This window comes from Gavialis gangeticus, unplaced genomic scaffold, assembly GCF_001723915.1.
Source record: "Gavialis gangeticus isolate Ggan-Ray unplaced genomic scaffold, GavGan_comp1, whole genome shotgun sequence".
Taxonomy (NCBI): domain Eukaryota; kingdom Metazoa; phylum Chordata; order Crocodylia; family Gavialidae; genus Gavialis; species Gavialis gangeticus.
Window position 1 is genome coordinate 89,416,086 of NW_017728992.1, and position 22,235 is coordinate 89,438,320.

General features: G+C 41.6%; 1 protein-coding gene across 3 annotated transcripts in view; it reads left to right on the forward strand.

Annotated features, from left to right (window-relative positions):
• The window catches only part of PIEZO2 (piezo type mechanosensitive ion channel component 2), a 655,640-nt gene that overhangs the window by 591,586 nt on the left and 41,819 nt on the right, over positions 1–22,235 (forward strand). For 2 of the 3 annotated variants that reach the window (XM_019525255.1, XM_019525264.1), the window contains 10 exons: positions 5,497–5,664; positions 7,039–7,428; positions 8,791–9,049; positions 9,641–9,823; positions 10,990–11,242; positions 13,070–13,202; positions 14,005–14,152; positions 14,266–14,480; positions 16,929–17,087; positions 18,268–18,415. In XM_019525255.1, coding sequence (XP_019380800.1) covers positions 5,497–5,664; positions 7,039–7,428; positions 8,791–9,049; positions 9,641–9,823; positions 10,990–11,242; positions 13,070–13,202; positions 14,005–14,152; positions 14,266–14,480; positions 16,929–17,087; positions 18,268–18,415 — 2,056 coding nt within the window. The remainder of the gene's footprint in view (positions 1–5,496; positions 5,665–7,038; positions 7,429–8,790; positions 9,050–9,640; positions 9,824–10,989; positions 11,243–13,069; positions 13,203–14,004; positions 14,153–14,265; positions 14,481–16,928; positions 17,088–18,267; positions 18,416–22,235) is intronic. The other variant, XM_019525272.1, reaches the window with a different exon arrangement.

Here is a 22,235-nt window from a genome sequence, read left to right on the forward strand (position 1 = left end):
ACAGATACATTTATTCATAGCTTTAGACTTCCCTGCACTAGAGCTAATGATAGCTCTTCTTTCTGTTTATAAGGGTACCTCTACCACTTCCTGGGATTGTGAAGAGCTCTTGTGTGCTGTTTTAAGGCAATGAAGTTCTGTAACTCACAATGTATCAATTCTTTGAATAACCCAAATGACAAAAGAGCACTGACATTCAAGGAAATGACTGATGGACAAGCCCTTATAAATATATTAAACAAACATACTTACCTTGAGAATAAATTTCTTTTACAAACAAGCAAGGTAATGATTGAATCTAAATCATCCATTGGACCTGGACAGGTTACAGAGGTGGGCTGATGAGAATAAGATGGAATTCAACACTGGCAAGTGCAAGGTGCTGCACCTGGGGAGGAAGAACCAGCAGCATACCTACAAGCTAGGGAACTCCCTTCTTGTCAGTGCAGAGGCAGAAAAGGATCTTGGAGTCATAATAGACTCGAAGATGAACATGGGCCGCCAGTGTGGGGAAGCAGTCAGGAAGGCTAATCATACCTTGTCATGCATCCACAGATGCATCACAAGCAGGTCCAAGGAGGTGATCCTCCCCCTCTATGTGACACTGGTCAGGCCGCAGTTGAAGTAGTGTGTCCAGTTCTGGGTGCCAGACTTCAGGAGGGATGTGGACAACATCAAGAGGGTCCAGAGGAGGGCCACCCACATGATCAGGGGGCAGCAAGGCAGACCCTACGAGGGGCGGCTATAAGACCTGAACCTGTTCAGCCTCCACAAGAGAAGGCTGAGAGACCTGGTGGCCTTCTATAAACTGGCCAAGGGAGACCAGCAGGCAATGGGAGAGTCCCTGTTCCCTCAAGCACTACTGGGAGTAACGAGGAATAACGGCCATAAATTGACTGAGAGTAGATTCAGATTAGACATCAGGAGGCACTACTTCACGGTCAGGGCAGCTAGGATCTGGCACCAACTTCTAAGGGAAGTGGTGCTCACTTCTACCCTGGGGGTCTTCAAAATGAGGCTAGATAGACACCTTGCTGGGGTCATTTGACCCCAGCACTCTTTCCTGCCCATGGCAGGGGGTCGGACTTGATGATCTGCTCAGGTCCTTTCTGACCCTACCAACTATGAAATTATGAAACTATCCCTCAGCTCACAACTCCAAGTCTGCAGTGAAAAAAGGGCAGTCACCTCTTACAAAGAGGGATGAAACCATCACTGCAGTTGTCTTCTCCTCCTTTTTGTGCCCCTACAGAAACCCTTTCAGTGGGTATCAGGATATCAGCCTAAGGTGGCTGTGTATGAGATGTAAAAGATCAGGGCTGGATGTTATCATCTTCTACACAGCACCTCAGGCATTCCTCAGTCATTAGGTCAGCATTTTCTATAGCTAAGTAAAAAGACGGGTAGGTCTCTCTTGTGTGCTCTAAGCTCATTTCCTAAAGGAGGTTTCCATGGTTTATTGCAGGACTAGGAACACCACAAGGAGCCACCATTATTACTTAAACATCTTTGCATATCCTGGAAAGTATGTAGTTTTAAAACTGAACTTTCATAGTCATCAGTAGGAAGATTGTTCCCACCATAAGCGAGCAGTTCTTTGGAAATTCTAAGAATCTTCCAAAGTATTCTATACCACTTTTCTTATATAGGAAAAAGGTTTTTAATTACTTGCTGTCCCTTTTTTCCCCCCGCTCTGATTAAAACTATAATGCAGAAGTCCTAATCCAGTGTGTAATGTATCGATTTCATATAAAGATAACTTTTTGGAGAAGTTAAAATATTTGAATGTTTAGAATATTATCATGGGCTTGTGCAGTGCTGTAACTGGTGGAACAAGTTTCATGCTATATTACTTCAAAAGCTTCATACAGTATTTCACCAAATTATGCATATGTTCCTTTGCTAATTTTTTCCTTCACCAAGTATAGGACTACTCCTACATGAAAGGGACAGTGGGCATGTCTACATGTGAGCTTTCATGCACAGTAACGTATTTTACTGCACACTAAAGCATCATTTAAAAAGCATGCACTTTTGCTACTGTGCAGTAAGACAGCCTAATTAGTACGTCACATTAGAGGGCATTTTCACAAATGCTCCAAAGGGCAGGGGGAGGGGGCAGCACTTTAATTAGAGCTGCTCTCAGAACCACTCTTTAAAGCGCTGCCATGTCTCCTGTTTCAGTGTCCCCACACTTGAAAATAGTGGTTGGGGCACTAGAACTAAAGTTTGTTTAACATGTGTTAGTTCAAGCACCCCCACCACCATTTTTAAGTGTGGGAATACTGATACACAAGATGCGGGAGGCTGCTGGGGCATAGAAATTGCCATGATCCAGCAGACTCGGTTAATCAAGTCTGCTCTGATGCACTGGAATTCCAGCATGTTAGAGCAGCCTCAGTGCTCATGTATAGGCACCCAGAGGTGCATTAGGAAAAGCACATTAATGATATGTTTAAGTTGGTCTGATCTTTAGCTAGTCCTGGTCACATACTTTACATACTATGTAGTTAATAAATCCTATTTTATGGACTTTACTAGGATGTATGTGGTTGATCTTGTTTAGCGCATAGATACTTCTAACTGAACTGAAAGTCCTTGGATCCTACAGTTTTTACTTAGGCAAGTGACCAGGGGTGATTTGCCTATTTTTTGGACAAGGAAACTCAGCAGGTATACTTTAAAGTATCATGCACCAAAACGTCTGGCTGTTTGTTATAGAAGTCCTGTATTAACATTATTGTTTTCATTGTTTTTAATCTGTTTTACATATTTGGCATTCCTCCAGGCAGAAATGTTAGCTGATAGCATTGAAACTACTAAATACAAACTTACCAAGACATATGCAGTGAAACTTAGTACAGAAGAAATAAAAAGACATTTTTTGCCCCAGTATACAACCGGTTCTTTAATGTACCCAACAAAAGAGATTTGAAGCCAGCATCACAATTAGCTTATTGTTATTGTCTCCAGTTAACTGATGAACTGCTTAGAAGAACCAAATAGCTCAGGAGTTTGGTAAAAGGACTAGACAAGTATACACACCACAAAGGAATAGACAGCAAAACCCTAGCCTCATCAAATGCAACGTCCTTCAGAGTTGAGATTTTACCTCTTGTGTCCTAGATTATATGCTCCTCACCATCCCAGATTCTCCAAATTCTGCAGTATATTCCTGAGCCTACAGGCATAATCCTGTGCAGCTCTTAAAATCTGGAAGGATCCTGATTAGCTGCTAAATATATTTTCTTTTGATGACTTCTCTGTTCTTGCTTTAAACACCTATTTAACCAACTTATTATAGCACCTAACTGTAGGCCAAATTTCACACACTGTAATCAGTAGATGTTTCGCCATTGATTTTAGGAGTTGGATCAAGTCTTTCTGGTGGAAAGAGCATTTGAGAAAAAATTAAATACATTATTTTCTTCATTAAAAAAGTCCAAGTGGTATATTTAACCTTGATATTAAAAGGGAATAAGAATCTAACATGCTTTGTCGCTTTTGAAAATCCCACTATAATGTTCCTCTATTGCAATGCCAAAGAACTCATTGAAAGAACTGTGGTAGAGAGCAATTCCAATAGATCTATTGGTCTTAATCCTGCACCCACTGAAGCCAGTGGGAAAATTCCCTCTGACTATAAGGTTGTATCGCAGATACTGACCTCCCTCTATTTGGTGGAACAGCCTTAGATACCAGTAAAAAATCATTCTTTGCTTTCCCAGGATTCCACAGCATATGACTTCCCCTCTGCATCCATATGTGTGCCTATGTCCATAGGGTAGTGAGGAATATCTGCAGGCAGGACCCAAAGAGGTGGGGGACTTTCAGCTATTCTAATGAGGTTTGGAGTTAATTCAAACTATTTGGCCAGGTACAGATATGATTACATCATAGAAGACTGCCCCATAAAATCCCAAACAGGATGAAGGTATAAATGCAGTGAACCCTATCACTGAGAATGTTGTGCCTTTCCTGGGCATAACTGGCTGTGCATATGCTAACAGTAATTACAAAAACAGCATATTTTACAGTATGCCAGATATTCAGATGATAGCAATAGCAATCTGCTCAGTCACCTCTGCAGAAGGTTTCTCTTTGCCTGTATCTGTTTTATCCAAAGTGAGTCAGCCCTGTCTGGCTATGAATATATGGATCCCAATTCTTCTTTCCCCCCCACCCCCAAATTAGCAGTGATTTCTGCCCTTTTCTTCTTATGGCCAAAGTCACAATCTTTTCATTTTATCGAGGAGGTTTTCCCTTTTCCCTAGGTTGTTGAAACCAAGGTCACTTAGACGATATAGTCAGTGCCCTTCTTTGTTCAGTTCTTTGCCCTTTCAAAATGTGCACAGCCAAAATGCCTTGGAAGTAAAAAGAAGAGTGGAGTCCAAATCCTATAATTTTAGGCACTTTCTTTTCTTATGTATGTATCTGAGAGAATCAGAGAGGTGACTGCATGATTTGAAATATAAAACAGTCCCCTGTTCTTCAGTGAATTTTATATCAAAATACATTTTGGTTACCTGCCATATGTCATTAATAGATTTGCTTCCTTTCCATTGCTATCTTACATGTTTGTATTTATAAAAGTGTTGTCTTTCTTACAGCTTATTTTTTTCCTTCTCGTTTATCTAATAATAGCATAATCCCAAACATGATATATGCCTCTGTTGTCCCACAGTACTGACAAGTGAAAGGAGATAAGGGTTTTAATCAATATATCTTTTCCTTGGTACCATATATGTTACACATTTGGAAATAATGATAAAAAATCATTTTTAAAAAAAACTTGATGTAACTGACATCTCCTTACAAGAATCAATAATTGCCATCACAACCGCATATTAAATACAAAATGTAAAACAATCTCATACAATGCAGGTTGTATTTGGCATGTGTCAAATGAGTACTGGTTAAGTGACATATCCGTTTTGGCTCTTAAATTTGGAAAGAGATTTAATCAGTATAAGAAAACTATTTTTCTATTTTTAGAATATGAACTTATTTAATTTTGAAGGGTCTTTAGGAAATTAACCTGTGTCTTATAAAAGAATTCAGCGCAGTCCATTATTAATAAATACAAGTTGTGCAGAGATAAGGTTCTGAAATAGTTTCATTGCATTTGGGAATTTCTACAAAAGCAAAACAAAATGTGGATAAAACAAAACAAAAAAGTAAAACCCCACAGTTACGCAAATGCGTACATCCAGCCAATATGTAAAGCTTTGATGCTCTATTGTTCCCTAATTCTCTATGAATAGTTGGATACATTTTATGATTATTAGTTATAGTTCCTATATTATTTTGAGCTTCACTTTCTGTGCACAAGAATTTGTTTATGTGGTGGCTCTAAACAGGTCCTTATCTTCTCTCTGAACCTTTCACCTTTGTGTCTGTGTTTTGCTGCATGGCGAGCACATTCATTTACTGTACCATGTATGTAATAATGTCACTAGTATTTAACACTGTCTTTATAACTGTTTGCGCTGCTAGCTGCTACACTGAAGCAACCATGCTGTTCTCAAGGCAGTCAACCCTTGATGATTTAGATGGACCAGACACTGTTCCTAAAACAAGTGAGCGCGCTCGACCTAGGCTTCGTAAAATGCACAGCATGGATATGTCCTCTTCATCAGCTGACAGTGGCAGTATAGTGTCAAGGTGCTTAACTCATGCATGCTTTGTTCACTCATTTACCCTGACCATTATATATTTTGCAATGTATATTTTTGCAGATATGAGTATTTAAATTATTTGCATGCTTGATGGAAGCTTTACTCCCTTGTGTTGTGGCAAGACTTTTAGGTTCAAAATAGTGTCAAACCAATAATCATTCATTGATTGCTTTAAAAAAACAAACAGAATACCCTCTTCTCTTACTCTTTACAGCCTGTTCCATCATTTTGAACTGGATGCCTAAAGTCAGGCTCCTAAACCCACTTTTAGTTGCCTGAATAATAGTAGCCAGATTTTCAAAGGTGTTGAGCCCACAGCTGCTCCCATTGGCATCAACATAATTTGTGGGAGTTTCATTTTTCAGATGATCAGACAACCTCTATACTGGCATGGGAATCTAACTTTAGGAACCATGACATGGAAACTTTGGTTCTGCTCTTTTAGCAAGAAGGAGCAAGAATGAGGGAAGGGAGTGGAAAGAGTGAAAAATTAGGAATTAGGAGAAATAGAGACATCAGCAAAAAAAGTCCAGAAGGAAAACAAGGATAGACTATTTGAGGCGGTGGCCAGAAGAGAAACAAAATAGTAGAAGGAATGATGAATAACATGCAAAGCAGAGCAGGGATGATCAAGCAAGAGAGAAGCTGTGAAGGAGGTAAATAGATAAAAAAAAGTAAGAACAGTTGGAAAAAGAAAAGAGGTGTGCATAAGGAAAAGAAAAAGACAGGTAAGACAAAGGACTGAAGAAGAAGAATATTACATGACCTAAAGGTAAGAAAGGTATCATAACATTCCTATTCCCAGAACAGCATTTAATTGGAATGGAGTTTCTCCATGTGTGCGGGTTACCTGTCCATTATTACTGGGTTTAGAATCAGACTTGATGGATGGATTGTGTGTATCCAGCTTACATTTTGATTGCTAACTGCAGCTTTAAAACTATGCAACAAAGCCACAATTGTTATAAGCATTTAATTGAAGCAGATGGATCCTTATATATAGTGTGGCATCATGCAGCACACTCAAAATAAATGCTGAAACATGTCCTGATTGTGGTTGGAATTTTTTGTTTTAAGAAAACGGGTACAAGATCTCTCTTTGTCAGCACCAGTTTGTCCTGACTTGCTTTGGAGCCATACTGAATCACTGAAAATTCAACAAGCAATCACTCAGGGCTCAGATGGAACAGATGGCTTTGTATGCGTGAAGGGGAGGTGATGGTGATACATTTTCTGCCAAAGGCAATGCATTTTGAGGGTTTAAGAGTGGACTGATGTTGCTAATATTTTTACCTGAAGGCAGAATTTAACAAAAAAATTTCTGAGGAAAAATTCTTTCTGTTCCTGTTATTCCTGACAGTGAGCCTACCCAGGTCACCATACTGTATTCCCGTCAGGGGACAACAGAAACTATTGAAGAAGTGGAAGGGGAGCATGAGGATGATGGGGCACGTTTGGCATCAAGGCAAGAGGAGGAGACAGAAGATTACGGCATGGATTCAGAAGAGGTTGCATGCACTCCGGATACTGACATGCAGTTGTATTCTGTTGGGGATGGCAATGCTGAAGCCCCACCTTCGTATAGCAAAGCAGTCAGCTTTGAGGATATTTCAGTTGGTTCTCAAGATGACTCTGGTGGCAAGAGCCTCATGTTAGTGAGCCCAGATGAAAAGCCAAGTGACAAATTGAATGATACCATTCTCCCTCCACTGACTCATGAACTAACTGCCAGCGAGTTGCTTCTGAACAAGTAAGAAACTTCGAGTGTTTAATTTTTAAGTGCTTAAACTTTAAGTGAAATCTTAGTGCCAGCTTTAAGGTTTCCCAAAATAGGTTAGCTACTTTTTTGTGTAATTTTTTTCTCTGTAGTTGTTCCTGAGAGAGAGTTTTTTTCCTTTTTAAAATATTATAACTGTTCTTTATAATTGTTTGGTGAGGGGCATCTTCTCCAACATTGTTTTAATTGCAGCCAGAAAATATTTTGTTTCTAAAATTATCCCAATGAAAGTGAGAAAGACTCTTTAACATCTCTGCATTCCAAATGTAGAAATGTGGATGTCAGCTCTAGTGATGGCACAGGAAAATTTCTTCCCAAAAATGCACCGTGTCTAGCTGCCGTAAGGTGTATCTCTCTAAATTATTGTTTAAATGGTCATTGAAATTGTTCCCACTTTTGGAGGAGAGGCTTTCTGATAAAGCTTGTAAGTCTACAGAGGAAGCATCTGCTATATTCCTTCGTGAGATAGATACAGGATACTCCTCTGCTCTCCACATAGCCAGCAAATTGTGTGGGCCAGCACCTGGAGCCATAACTTTGCTTTCTCAATTTGTAATTCCAGAAGAGCAAGGAAGGAGCTGTCCCTCTGCTCCGTTGAATGCAGAGTCTGAAATTCTACTTAGTCCTTATGCAGCCCATATAAGATAAGATTACAGCAAACAGGGCTGTAAGGCTCCTGTAGATGTCGTCTCCTGTAGAAGTGTGTCTGCCTGTGTCAAAGTAGAACCAACATGAGAAGAGGCTCCTTCCCTTGCACTATAGACAAGTGCAAGGCCTAGGAGAATATCAAATCCCCAAAAATGTCCTTTGGTTCAGTTGAAAATAGACAGAAAAGCATCATATTGCTTGTGTAAACTGAGCGTTTTTTCTTTCAGGCTTCTTTATTGGGGGGGTGCGAAATGAGCCATATTCGATTCAGATTCGGCCTGAATTGGGGATAGTGATTCAATTAGTTGATCTGGATCACTGTCCCTGATTCGATTCAGCCAAATCCAAATCTGAAGATTCGATGCTGATTTGGAGAATCAGTGATTCAGCCATAGATACAGCTTTAAATGTTTTTTCTGCATACCTCAAGGTACCAGATGCAGCTTCTGGTCCACTTCTGGGTCTGCTGAGGAGTGCACGGGGGGCACTTCCTATTGGTTTGCTTTAATTGTCACTGAATTCTAATGTTACATGATGTTTGCATCAAACAAGATTGCTGATATTGGTTTTTTATTTATATTTATAGACTCTCCAACAGAATTTTTTAAAAGGGAAAACAGTACTAATTAAAAATGATATTGCACACATTTTATTTTCATGTCATTTATGGAACTCTTCTTCTCACAGGATGTTTCATGATGAAGAACTGGAGGAGTCAGAGAAATTCTATGTTGATCAGCCTCGGATATTGCTTCTCATTTATGCCCTGTACAATACGTTGGTGGCCCGGTCAGAAATGGTGTGCTATTTTGTGATTATTCTTAATCACATGATCTCTGCTTCTATGATAACTCTTGTGCTTCCCATACTTATATTTCTTTGGGCCATGCTGTCTGTCCCCAGGCCTAGCAAGCGCTTCTGGATGACTGCTATTGTCTACACTGAGGTATGTGATAATTTTTACACCCTTATTTGTTAGGAGCAAATAACACATACTGTTGCAAAGAAAAGAGAGTAGCAGGACCTTCATGGCATGTCTCTTGGCTGTTCCTGTACATCACCCAATATGGTGGTGCACTACGTCTTTGGTCATTATCTTAATGTAAATATTTACTAAAAATAAAACTGTTGGGCATTTGTAGTATGTATAAAAGCATCTTATGGGAGTATTTTTCCCCTGCATTTATATGATGACTTTCTGTCACCTAAAGAAGTTGATGAAAAAGGCACCATTTACTAATAGCTACCAGCTAGCTATTACCATTCAGAAGCCTGCACTCACCATCTGTTATAAAGAGATAACCATGGTACCTGTTGAGTGGTACCTGGTGATAATTGCAATTTATTTAATGGCTACCCTTCTTATTAAAAATATATGAAAATGTAGTTATTACTGATGCATAACAACAAAAGTACTAATGAGTCTTGTTATAAAATTCATGAAGTAGTTGCATATTTTTTATATTACTGACAAGAATCCAATCCTGTCAGATGATAATGTTTGGATAACTGTTCCCCATACATTGTTTCATTATAGGTGGCTATTGTTATCAAGTATTTCTTTCAGTTTGGCTTCTTTCCTTGGAATAAACATGTGGAGTATACCAAAGATAAACCTTACCACCCCCCCAATATTATTGGTATTGAGAAGAAAGAGGGTTATGTGCACTATGATCTTGTTCAGCTCCTTGCTTTGTTCTTCCATCGATCCATTTTAAAGGTAATGTAAGTTAAAATGTATATATTTGTTTAATTTCATGGTCATTCCTACAGTCATCATCACAATGCTGTAAAGTAACATTTCTATCACATTTTTACAAATAGGAAGGTGAAGAACAGGGAGGCTGTGTATCATACAAGATGTCTGTGGCACAAGTTAAGATACATTCCAGCTCTCATCCCTACTCCAAAGGGCCATTCTTCCTTTCTGTCCTTTGCTAGTCAGGGTCTTGAAAGATGTATTTATTCTTTGCCAAGTTAATGTTACATTATTTTAATCTCTGCTCTTCAAAAAGTGTATTTGTCATTTAAATTGTAAAGACTTCATTTCTTAAGTAAATGTGTTTCTTCAAACTATAATTAAAGTCATGCCATCTCAGCAAAGAGGCAGATTCTTATGGGTTCGTGGTATGCTTTGCAGACAGTCTTACCACACTAGTAGGCATTGTGCCCACTGCACACATTTGGGTCCATGGAATTTCTGAGGAATTCATTATCACTCTGCAATTGTTTAGTCTGGTAATACAGCCATGTGATAATCATGAAGCACGGTTGTGTGATAGGTGAGTATGTCACTTGAGAGTTGTACTCCATGCTTTTCTGTTTGAGCTGCTTAGCCTATATTGCTTTCTTTTATCTTCAACCACTTAAATTACATTTATGTTTATAACCTATCTTTCTTTTCTCAAAATGGCATGACAGTGAACAGTGGTTCAAGGCATGGTGCTGAAGTGAACCAAAAGAAAAATCCTTCCTGTGACATGTTTTGATCCAATATATCCATAATTTTGCCTAATCATGGCATGGGAAAAGTACTACTTTGCTGTGATAGACTGTAGAATTCCAAAACTAGTCATTGCAACATTGTGATGTAACAGCACTTTTCACAGAGGAACACCGGGAGCTTCATTTTCAACATTGTGCGTCCCAGAAAATGTGTCTATTTCTGTATACCTTCCAGCTATTGGTTATGTCCATTTAACTAAATAGCTCAGCCAAGCTTTGCTTTCTGTTACCAATGTAGAACTCATGTATGCAGGGGATTGATGCCCTTTAAATATTACAATAGAAGGACTAATATAATTAATTCTATAGTTGGTTTTACAGCATAGTGAATGCCCTAACAGAAATACAGGAAAGATGTGTCCTCATTTTTTTTTTCACTAGTGCCATGGGTTATGGGATGAAGATGACCAAGGGGATAATGCCAGTAATAAAGAGGACTCGGATGACGAGCTTTCAGTGACAGCAGGCAGGAGGGATTCTTCTGCTTCTTTGAAGTCCGTTAACCTTGCAGCATCTGTGGAATCTGTACATGTCCACTTCCCAGAGCAGCAGACTGCCATCAGAAGGAAAAGTTCTAGCAGCGGCTCACAACTTTCACATAGATCCAGCTTCTCCTCACACAGGTCAAAGAGAGGTGTGTGTCAGGGTAGCATGGCACTGGAAGAGCAAATGTCTTTTCTCACTGGATGGTTCTGTAGAAACTTTGGGTGTTGTTATAATGAAATGGGACCAGGGCCAAATTCAAATTGCCTCATTGTGCATAACAAGGTGCCTCAAGGTACATAACAAGGACTTGAGCAGGAGTTGGATACCTGGGTGGAAACAGATGCATCCATAAAATGTGTATGGTAGCACAACAGCCAAGTCATAGAGTCAGTGGACCGGAAGAGAACTGTAAGATCATCAAGTCTAGTCCCCTGCCATAGGCAGGTTAAAGAGTTCAAACTAGCTCAATGAGGTGCTTATCCCGCCTCCTTTTGAACACCTCCAAGGATGGTGACTGCACCACCTCTGCCAGGAGTATGTTCCAGATTCTAGTTACCCTTATGGAGAAGAAGTTCTTCCTTATGTCCAACCTAAATCTTCCATCTATTAGTTTATGACCATTGGTCCTCATCTTTCCAAGGGGTGCCTTCCTGAAAAGTTGCTTCCCCAGATCCTGGTGTTCCCAGATCCATAAATGGGTCCATACCCCTTGTAGCACCATAAATGTCTAAACTTTGTGTCCATGACATAGATGGTATCAATCTGTCACCTTATTGCAGCAGACATCTGTTAGGTTTATAGCAGGAGAGTGCTCTACAGCAGCCCCAGGTAGGCACTCCTGAGCTTTCATGCCCCAGGAATGAGATCCGGCCCCTGAAGTGCCAGGATCAATTGCCTGGATTCCCCTATTTGGGATGCCCCAGGTGCTTGTCGACACTCTGGTACAGTCCTGGGGCTGGGAAAGCTGGTGTTTCCCTTCTTACGGAGATGAGCCTCAGAGATTCCCAGGATGTGTCTGGGAACGCATTATCCATTGTCCTGAGGCATCAATGAGTGGGAAAACAGATAATGTGCGTTTCACCCAGTGAAGCGGACACATCCCAGCACAGCTGATCCACTTCATTTGCTGATCTCTATTTCTAGTCCCCGAGTCCAAGGGAAAGTTTCAAATTGGCCTGTGCCAGCACCCTAAAAACTCACTGTGCCCTTTCATGCAGTAGTTTCCTCCACTTTGGAGTTCATTGCCTTTGCTCAGGTTCATGCACATCTCATTCCCACCTAAGGTCCTTTCCAATTAAATTTGCTCATTGAAAGTTCACATACTCCACCTGCAGCCTCCAAAAGGTCTCAGCCATTAGGTGAACAGGAGCCATACAACTCACATTGACAGCACTGAACAAGTGATCGTTGGACTGAATTCAGTGATCTTTTCCCCACTAGCTCAGTTGTTAAACCTTTTGCCCAGGATTCTAGTCCCACTTCACCATGAAAAGGTTTGAATTCACATCACCAGCTTTCCAGGAGAGGGCTCCAACACCAGGCTGTGGAATACATAGATGGGAGCACTCTATACTCCTCCTTTTAAAACTGGGGACCTGGGCAAACAAGAGTGTAAGAATGGAAGAACAAACAGAAGGGAGCCTGACTCAGTAATTACACTCCCTGGGGAAGAGAGAAGTCTGGGTTCTGGTCTCTGCTATCAGGAAGATTCTGTTTATTAATGAATAGCCATCAGATTTAAATTGCAGAAACATTGCTGGAAAGTTGGGTCAAAGGCTTTGCTTCAGCATATGGTTACATCTGTATTAGACCCTTCCGGGACTTCAGAGCATAAGGCTTTGTTTCAGAATCTGTCTTAATGGCTTCTTTACGAGAGTGATGGTCTGTGTTTTAATTGCTCATTATATTTTTATCTAAACTGTGATTCTAATGAAAACATTCTGCTTTCTTTTTCTTCCTCCACCCTACTTTCCAGGAAGCACCAGTACCCGAAACAGCAGTCAGAAAGGAAGCAGTGTTTTAAGCATCAAGCAAAAATCTAGAAAAGAGCTCCTTATGGAAAAGTTTCGAGAACAAATGATCAAAGCCAAGGCATTTACCATTAAAAAGTGAGCAGGATGAGGTTTTTGTTTGCTATTCAGGGAGGCGGATGTGAAGATTGTGGATGGAGAAGACTGAAATAGTAAAATAACTGTTTAACTAACTGAAAGATACTACTATAACTAAAATCACTTCTAAAAATATACTCCATGTTGTGGTAGCATTGGGATGATGTTGCAGTTGTCATGGTTCAGGAAAAAATGTGAGAAACAAGGATATTTGTGGGTGATGATATTTATTTATTTATTTATTTATTTATAAAAGATATCAATGACAACAAACCCTGGCTTCTTATAAAAATATACATAATTTAGGGGGCTGGATATCTGTCTTGTGGCAATTACCGATCCTCCTGGATTGTGGTGTATGCATGAAGGCGCTCTCAGCACTGCGATGCATATGCCTGGGCAGGAATTTTTTGGAAGAGTGGAGGTTGCCCAGACCTTCCAGCCTCCCTTTAGACCACTGAGGCAAAATCCAAAGACGAGACCGAGTCCAGATGTTTGGTGCCTCCATGGGACAGCTCTATAGATTGTTCAGATGCAGATGATTTCCACCCGGTTTCAGCTACTCGGAATTAAACAAGTTAGTAGCGACTAAAAGTTCCCTGTGAAATAAGTTGATAGACTTAGGGTATTTCTGAGAGACGAGGGTTTGTAGAACGCTATACGCACAACCAACACAATTGGTAGTGATAGTGAAAGACATAATTCTACACATAAATGATGTCAGACTCTTGCTTTCATAAATGTAATGGCATTGTTCTCAAAGTATTTCTCCTAAACCAGACTGTGATTTATGATGTTTCAGGACTCTTCAGGTGTACATTCCCATCAGACAATTTTTCTACAATCTCATTCACCCAGACTACAGTGCTGTTACTGATGTTTATGTGCTAATGTTCCTCGCAGACACTGTGGACTTCATTATCATTGTGTTTGGATTCTGGGCCTTTGGGGTATGTCATGAGAGGTTTGATCTGTAAATCCTCAGTCAGAATCTTTATGATATTTGTGAAATACCTTGGGGAACTGGCCCTTTCTAAATAACTGTATCTGCTTTCTTTCCTAGAAACATTCTGCAGCAGCTGATATCACTTCATCATTATCAGAGGACCAGGTACCAGAGGCATTTTTAGTGATGGTGCTCATTCAGTTTGGGACCATGGTGGTAGACCGAGCACTGTATCTCAGAAAGACAGTCATGGGAAAAGTCATCTTCCAGGTCATCCTTGTTTTTGGGATACACTTCTGGATGTTCTTTATCTTGCCCGGAGTGACAGAGAGGTAAATCTCTAGAAATAACAAAAAGAGAGTTAAATGGATCATTTTCAAATTTAATCCTAGTTTCATTTGAGTATGGTGTAGCCAAAAACTCTTAAGTCACAAATAGATTTCTTCTTGCTTTCATTAATAAGCAGGTTACATAGATGCCTTTATAGAACAATAGTGTTGGCAATATGTGACTGTTTGAATGAGGGAAAACTGAATTAAAACAAATATATTGAAATAGTATGTATTCAAACTCCTGTAAAGGCAAAATGTAATGAAGATTTCATTATGAAGATCTGAAGAACTAAATTAAATGGAGAAATTTAGCCAGTCAGAGCTGATATACTGCAAAATCACAGGCGCCCCATGTTTTAATGAACACTTCCTAACACCCACCAAATTCACAGCTGCCCCATCTACTCCATCACCATGTAATCATAATCACATAGTTCCACTGCAGATGACCTCATACAGTTGCTGAGTAATAGGTCATAGCTAGTCCTATCAAATAATAAAATATACATTTTCAAACTTCAAGTTCCAAGTGAGTTGCATCATGTCTTGTAGTGCCAAACTAGTTTACTGACAAGAACAAAATAGGTGTTTAAGATATGAATAATACAATGAAATAGGAAAGATAGGTTATCTTTGCACTTTAAAATTGTCTTTAAATGTACTTATTGTATTTTCCCCCCATGTAATAATAAGTACAACCATGCATGAATAAAATGGGTATTGTCCAAATGATTTCTTGTCTCAAAAGATACTGGACCTTGGGAACTGAAATGAAAGTTTGGAACTGCTGATTTAATGTGGTTGTTTATAAGAAAAAAGCAACAAAATCTTTTGGACCTTTACCTTGCTCTTATGAAATATTTATCTCATACTCTCTTCATGCATCTATAAATAAAACCTGTCAGGGTCAATTTAAATCAAGCTGATTTCCATAAGCCCAGGAAAGTTCCTTACCTACAATAGTTGTTTTGCAAAACAATCACATTGAATACATTGTTTTATATCTGGCTGTCAAAAGCTGTTCTTAGCAAGCATGACAAAAATGTTTAAAAATATCCTATGAGGGACCATTCCACCTCTTTCTGTGCCACATATTTCTTTAAATCAAATGCTTTGTAGATGTGATATACAAGAGCAGCTAGAGTGAATATTTTTACAACTTCAGGTGACTGGACTCAGTGACCTGGGAGGTCCCTTGTGGTGGGTCAAGTACTCGCAGGATGATTGTCACCATTAACACAACTCTGTGGGACTTTTACATTTCTTGTAACTATGTGTACATGGTAGAATAGCAATACTTTCCCATGCAGGTTTTCCTCTAGAGCTGGGTGATACAAGCAAAGAGCCCTGAGGCCAGAGTGGATAAAAACCAATTTTTTTTTTTAATAAAAAGATTTTTTTTATTTAAATCATATTTTTAAATTTAATTATATTTTTGTTAAGATGCTTTTAAAAAATAAACCTATATAAAGATCATTTTAATTTAAGATATGTTAGAGCTCAAGTATATCATCACAGAATAGGGATTATTACTTCTAATTATATACTATTTGAGACAGCATATTCATCTAACTTTTTTAGAAAAGTTTTATCAATAGGTCACAACAGGCCATGGACTATATTAGTGGCCCAATCTTATGGGGTTCCCAGAGACTTCTCTATAAATTAGTAAAAATTAAAGAAAACCACTCTACTCAATGCGACTCAGTGCTCAGTTCATAAGATCCCATTAAGCATCTCTGTAATGCTTAGTTTCAGTTCTCAAATTGTGGATTTGTGTCTACAGAGATAACATCCATGTTTACAGCAGTATATGGAGATGAGAGATAGCAGACCTGATTACCTACCCATCAGCCTTCTTGTCTCTCTGCAAGTTTGTGTACACAGAATCAAGCCCTTACCGTTCTCTAAAAGTGCAAAGTTTCAAGAAGTTAAATGAATAGAGGATTGTAGGGTGGGGGGAGTAGATCTGGGCAAAGAGGAGGAGTCTGGAGATAAATGCAAGGAGGGAGAGGCAGTAGAAACAAAAGAGAAACATTTTGAGCAGACTGTTCCAGAAGGCTTTAGGGATAAGTTTCTAAGTATAGCCTCTCAATTGATTTGAGATCTAGTGAGGGAATAGTATGATAGAAGGGAAAACCTATCATGACAGCAGGCTTGCCAGGCCATAAAACAGACTCTGTTTAGGGATATTTTAATGAAAGTTATATCAAACAACAAGAATGCACTTTTTTTGGTAGAAAACAATGATTAAATCAATGATTTCTTACCAGTGATTTAAATTGTGATTAAATCATGATTTAAATCAACTTGATTTAAATCAAATCCACCCTGACTGTGCCTAATCCTGATCATAGATTCCTATAGGAGAAAAGAGCCTTTGGGGTTAAATTGGCAGCACACCGATACAAAGCTTAACAATTTATCTCTTTCACTTTTTCATTGCAGAAAATTTAGCCAAAATACTGTTGCCCAGCTCTGGTATTTTGTGAAATGTGTTTATTTTGGATTATCAGCATATCAAATACGTTGTGGTTATCCAACCCGTGTTCTAGGCAACTTCCTCACAAAAAGTTACAACTATGTAAACCTCTTCTTATTTCAAGGGTAAGTAACTACCTACTCTGTCTTACGCAAACTTGTACATATGTATTATGAAGGTTGAGTCATCGCTGCGTTATCCCTGACGTAGTTCTGCAGGTCATTGCAAATGTGTAATGCACAATATACTGTCATATTTCTTGTCTATGCTGCATGTAATACAGGGAATTATTAAAAATACCATCTCCTTTGTAAGTTCAGGAGCCTTACTTACCATGAGGCCAACTATCCATCCAGACCTCATTGAAAGAAAAATACTAACCAACACATTTTGAAGCATATAAAAATACCTTAAATATTTTAAATCACGGCTGCTCAAACTCTGGCCCCCAGCTCTAGGCCATTTGGCCCACAGTGCTTCTGGCAGTTTTGGAAATTTGGGCAGTGGGGGTGCAATGACACTGCTTCCCTACTGACAAATCTTCTGACCCATGGGAAGCTCTGGACCCTGAGTGCCAGATTCAGTATACCTGATCCAAATGTGTCAGGCCAGGCAGAGGCAGCAGCAGCAGCACCAGGGGGTGCCCCCAGGACCGAATCCCAGCATGTGGGTTGCAGGAAGGGCAGTGTTGGGCCCTGGGACCTGCTCCTGGTGGGAGGGGAGCAGAATGAAGCAGTGCTGTACTCCCAGAATGAAATCTGCAGGTGCAGGGGCTGGAAGAGAGTGGCACTGGGTCCTCAGGGTCCAATCCCAGTGCACGGGACAGGAAGGGGTGGTGTCAGGCCCATGGACAGGCCCTGCGTCACTCATGTGGCCCATACAGCCAAAAGGTTGAACACCACTGTTTTACATTTAAATCACTGTACGGTCCTGTTTCTTTAGAGAACATCTGTGCCTAGAAACACAGGCCAGGAGCCCAACTTGAAAACTAGGACTCTTCCCTTTTTAAAGTTTAAAATCCTTTTTTCATCCCTCTGAAATAGTAAGACACCAGGACTTATGGCTGCCACTAGAGCTTGATTTTAATATTGTGCCTTATACCAAAGTAGTCTTGGGCTGGGAATCTATGAGGGGTTAAGAAAACATTGGTTATGACAGAGTTGATATTTAAAAGCACTGTGTGTGAAGCTGTTTAGAGGTTAGTAATGCTAGTAGTAGCCCCAGAATGGATGGTTTAGTGGTCAGAATACAAGTGAAGCAGCAAAGTGTTTGATCATCTATTGTCATGTCTGTCTTTCCTTTCAGATTCCGCCTGGTTCCATTTTTGACTGAGCTGAGAGCAGTAATGGACTGGGTTTGGACTGACACCACTCTGAGTCTTTCCAGCTGGATCTGTGTAGAAGATATCTATGCTCATATATTCATCCTAAAGTGTTGGCGAGAGTCAGAAAAAGTAAGAAAGCTGGAAAAGAGATCTAAGCCTTTTTTCCTCCCCAACTCAGATAATTATGGCAATAATGAAGAAAAACCTGCCAAGTTATAAGTTTAAATAAATGAAAAATAGATCAGAGGGCCAAATTTCTGTAAGAGAGGCGAGGGGACTTACTCACTAAGATGTCTGAGCAATGGTGTGCCTACATTTGCATGTAATTACCATGAATGAAAATCAAATGACTTGCAAGCAGCTAACTCCTCCTTAGTGCCTAACTGATTTTCCATTCATTTATATGAGCTCCACATGTAGTCGTGGTAATTTTTGTCTGAAAATGTAGCTGTTCAATTGCACATATGCATTTCAGAGTTGGATCGAAGAATAAGTCTTGGTGGGCAAATGAATTATGATTGTTTAAAACAACTGGGTGAGCAGCTAAGACTAAACCAGCTTAATATAAAAAACAATGCAGATGAGAATATACAGTATGTTCCTCAGGATACATCATGATGAAGGACAAAATAATTCCTGTTTAAGGCATCTATAGAAGAAATTCTCCATAATCCCTCCAGTTCAGATGACTTCCAAAAGTATAGAGCAGGGGTAGGCAACATTCTTGGGTCTGGGTGCCGAAAAAACAGCAATGTCTACCTTGGAAGGTGCCAGAGTCCTGGCACACCAGAAAAACCAAACAAGGGCAGGGGGTAGATAGCAGGATGCACCGCACAGTAGTCTTGTTCACAATCCTAAATGTGGCCTGTTTTTTATGGTACATACCAGACTTTCTAAAAATTCTAAACCTGATGACAACACATAAAACTTCTGACGCTACCTTTGATCTTATGCGTTTGTTTAGGGCATGTCCCCCCACAACAGCCCCCAAGCCCTGATCATGCCCCTTTGCCCCTCACCCAAAGCCCCTACCCCCCAGCCCTGCCTGAGGGGGTCCCCAGCTGCCAGGGCTATGGGCCCAGGGGCCCAGGTCTGCAGCTCCCTGCCTACAACAGAAGGCAGTGGCTGCTGCTGCAGGAGCAGGAGCTGGTTCCCCCAGTGCTGCTTCAGGCTTGGGTGGGGAGTGGGGCCAGCTCCTGGTGGGAGCATACACTCCTGGGTGGGCAGGGGGGATCTGTGCCCCCCAGATCTGTGTGAGGGGCAGGGGCAGGGCAGGTGCACATTGCGGGCTCATGCTCCCCACCATGCTGCCCTCCCCACCGCCTCTGCAGAGCAGCATGTGTAACTGGGCATTGCAGGGCACAGCAGGGAGGTGCACAAACACTGCCTGCCGCTCTGAGCTCCCTGCTGCTCTGGCCACACTACCCCTGCAGGTGGGGGCAGCACTGCAGTGAGGGGCACAACCCTGCACTCCCAGCCCTGCTGCCCTCCCCCGGGTCCTCCGGAGCGCAGGGTGTGCGACCCAGAGCAGCAGCGCACAGAGGGGCCGCACAGGGAAGCTGCCTGCCACTGCAAGCATCCCACTGCCCTGGTCACACTTACCTGTGTGCATGGGAGCAGCGCAGGCAGCAGCGCAGGGTTGTGCCCCTCACTGCTGCCCCCACCTGCAGGGGAAGTGTTACCAGGGTGGTGGGGCACTCAGAGCAGCAGGCAGTTTTTGTGTGCCTCCCCACTGTGCCCTGCCGTGCCGGGTCCCACACACTGCTCAGCAGAGGCGGCAGGGAGGGCAGCGCGGTGGGGAGCCTCGCCAGCATCTGCTGCCTGCCCAGGCCCAAGGCCGAAGCTGGGGCGGAGTGGCAGCAGCTGTTTTCAGCTTCCCGGCTGCAGCTGGCCCAGGCCCTGGGGTCGCTGCTGCCAGCCATGGTACCCGGGCTGCTTGCAGCAGGGCTTGCAGCCTCCCAGCCACCTGCTGGGAGCAGCCCGGGCCCTGTGGCTGGCAGCAGCTGCCTAGAGCCGAAGTTGTTGGTGGCATGCCAAGCAAAATGGCCTCGCGTGCCATTCTTGGCACACGTGCCAGGGGTTCCTGACACCGGTATAGAGCATAGCTACGAGGCATGAGTTTCGTATACAGTATCTTTTAGGTAGCCCATGGCAACACTCAGTTATACCTCAGAAGCTCATTTGCAAGTCTTATGCACACATGGACTGGTGAAGAGAGGGGAATTCTGACTCAATTTCTGTAGACTGCTCTACAGATCTAATGTCTAATATCAGGTGCATCCAGCGTAGGCACAGTTGGGTAAAACCATGATTCCTGGTGGTGTTCCCAAGCCACCTATGAGGCACTACAAACATGGTCTTATTCTCTGGGGCGCGCATCAAGATGGCAGGAACGCTTCTGGGTGGCACTCCCACACTACACTGAGAGTGGGTATTGATGAGGCCCTTGTACCCTTGGTAAAAATAGCATCCTTACGTTTTATTTTGCCAAGTTTAAAATGAAATGAAGCATCAGTTTAAGAATGCAGAATGGCCTAAATATTCAGAAATTGTACATTTGCAGTAAAATGGCGATATACTTTAGTATTGTTGGTATATTTCTAGTTTTCTTATAATTCTTCCCCTTAAATCTACAGGAAGTCAAGGTATGTCACTTAAATTAATTTCATTTTACTAGAAATCCACAAAAACCTAATGTTTAGGTTTTTAGGTTAATTATGGACCTATCATGAATGGAACAGTTTCAAAACATAATCCAGTTCCAGAGTCACTATCCCTGTTGCTCTTTCTATAATAACATCAGTCTGTATTGTTCTGTAGTATAATTTTGGGATAAGCAAGTTTCCAAGTCCATGTGTGCCAGTACTATATATTGCCATGCTTTTGGGTGGACTCTTGCATTCATATCACAGGAAGCTGTCTGTTAAGACTAGTACAACTACCAGTAACTTTATCAGGGCATTTGAAGGGAACTTTGGCACTTTCTCTATCGCTTCCATTCATTCTCCTGAGGATTTTGGCTGTTAGTCTCTCTGAGCTACTCTGGAACTGCATCAGGGCTAGGTACAGACATTTGAGGAGATTAAATCGGGTTCAAAAAGGCCATCCGACTTAAACTTAGCTCATCCCGGTGCCAACCTTACACACTCAGTGACCAGCAATCAGTCTAAACCTATAACTCTACAGAAATTCCATGCACACAAAAGAGTCTAAAAATTTCAGAATCCAAATTAAGATAAATCTAGATCTATGTAATATCAAACTTATTTGATTTAGGTCAAAACAGTGCATGTGACTTCTGTATACTTTCCCTGCGCAGCCCCAGGGCTGGGAAAATCCAGCCACTGGCCCCAGCCCTGGGACTGCTGTTTTCACTCCCACCCCAGCACAGGGCTATTTTTTGACCATGCCCCCCTGGCCCCTTGCTGCCTCCCCCACAGACAGCTAGCCCTCTCAATCCCAATCCCACAACCCACTCCAGGTGCAGCCATTTTTATCAGCATTTGCTGGAGCTGAGTATTTGCTGGAGCCCTCCTCCCTCCCCAGCAAGTAAGTTCTAGCGGGGGGAGGGTGCAGAGTGATGGGGGTGTAGGTGTGCAGTGCGGGGGGGACAGGGGATTAAAAGTAGCTCCCCAAGGATTCTGCAAGCCTCTTGATCCTTGCAAATGCTCCTGGATCCCAGCAAAATCCTGTGGGTTATGCCTCACCCCTCCCCACCTACATGGCATGCTTGCCCCCCCCTCCACTCCACAGGGTCACGCCTGCCCCTTCCACCCCACCCTCACGTCACACCTTCCCCACCCCTCATGGGTCAATCCTCCCCTCCATCTCCTGGCAGACTCCAAATCTCCTCCAGCCTGCTGTACCCCCAATCCCCAGCTAACCCCCACATCCTAGTTTCCTAGTTTCTAGGGTCGGAAGGGACCTGAGCGGATCATCGAGTCTGACC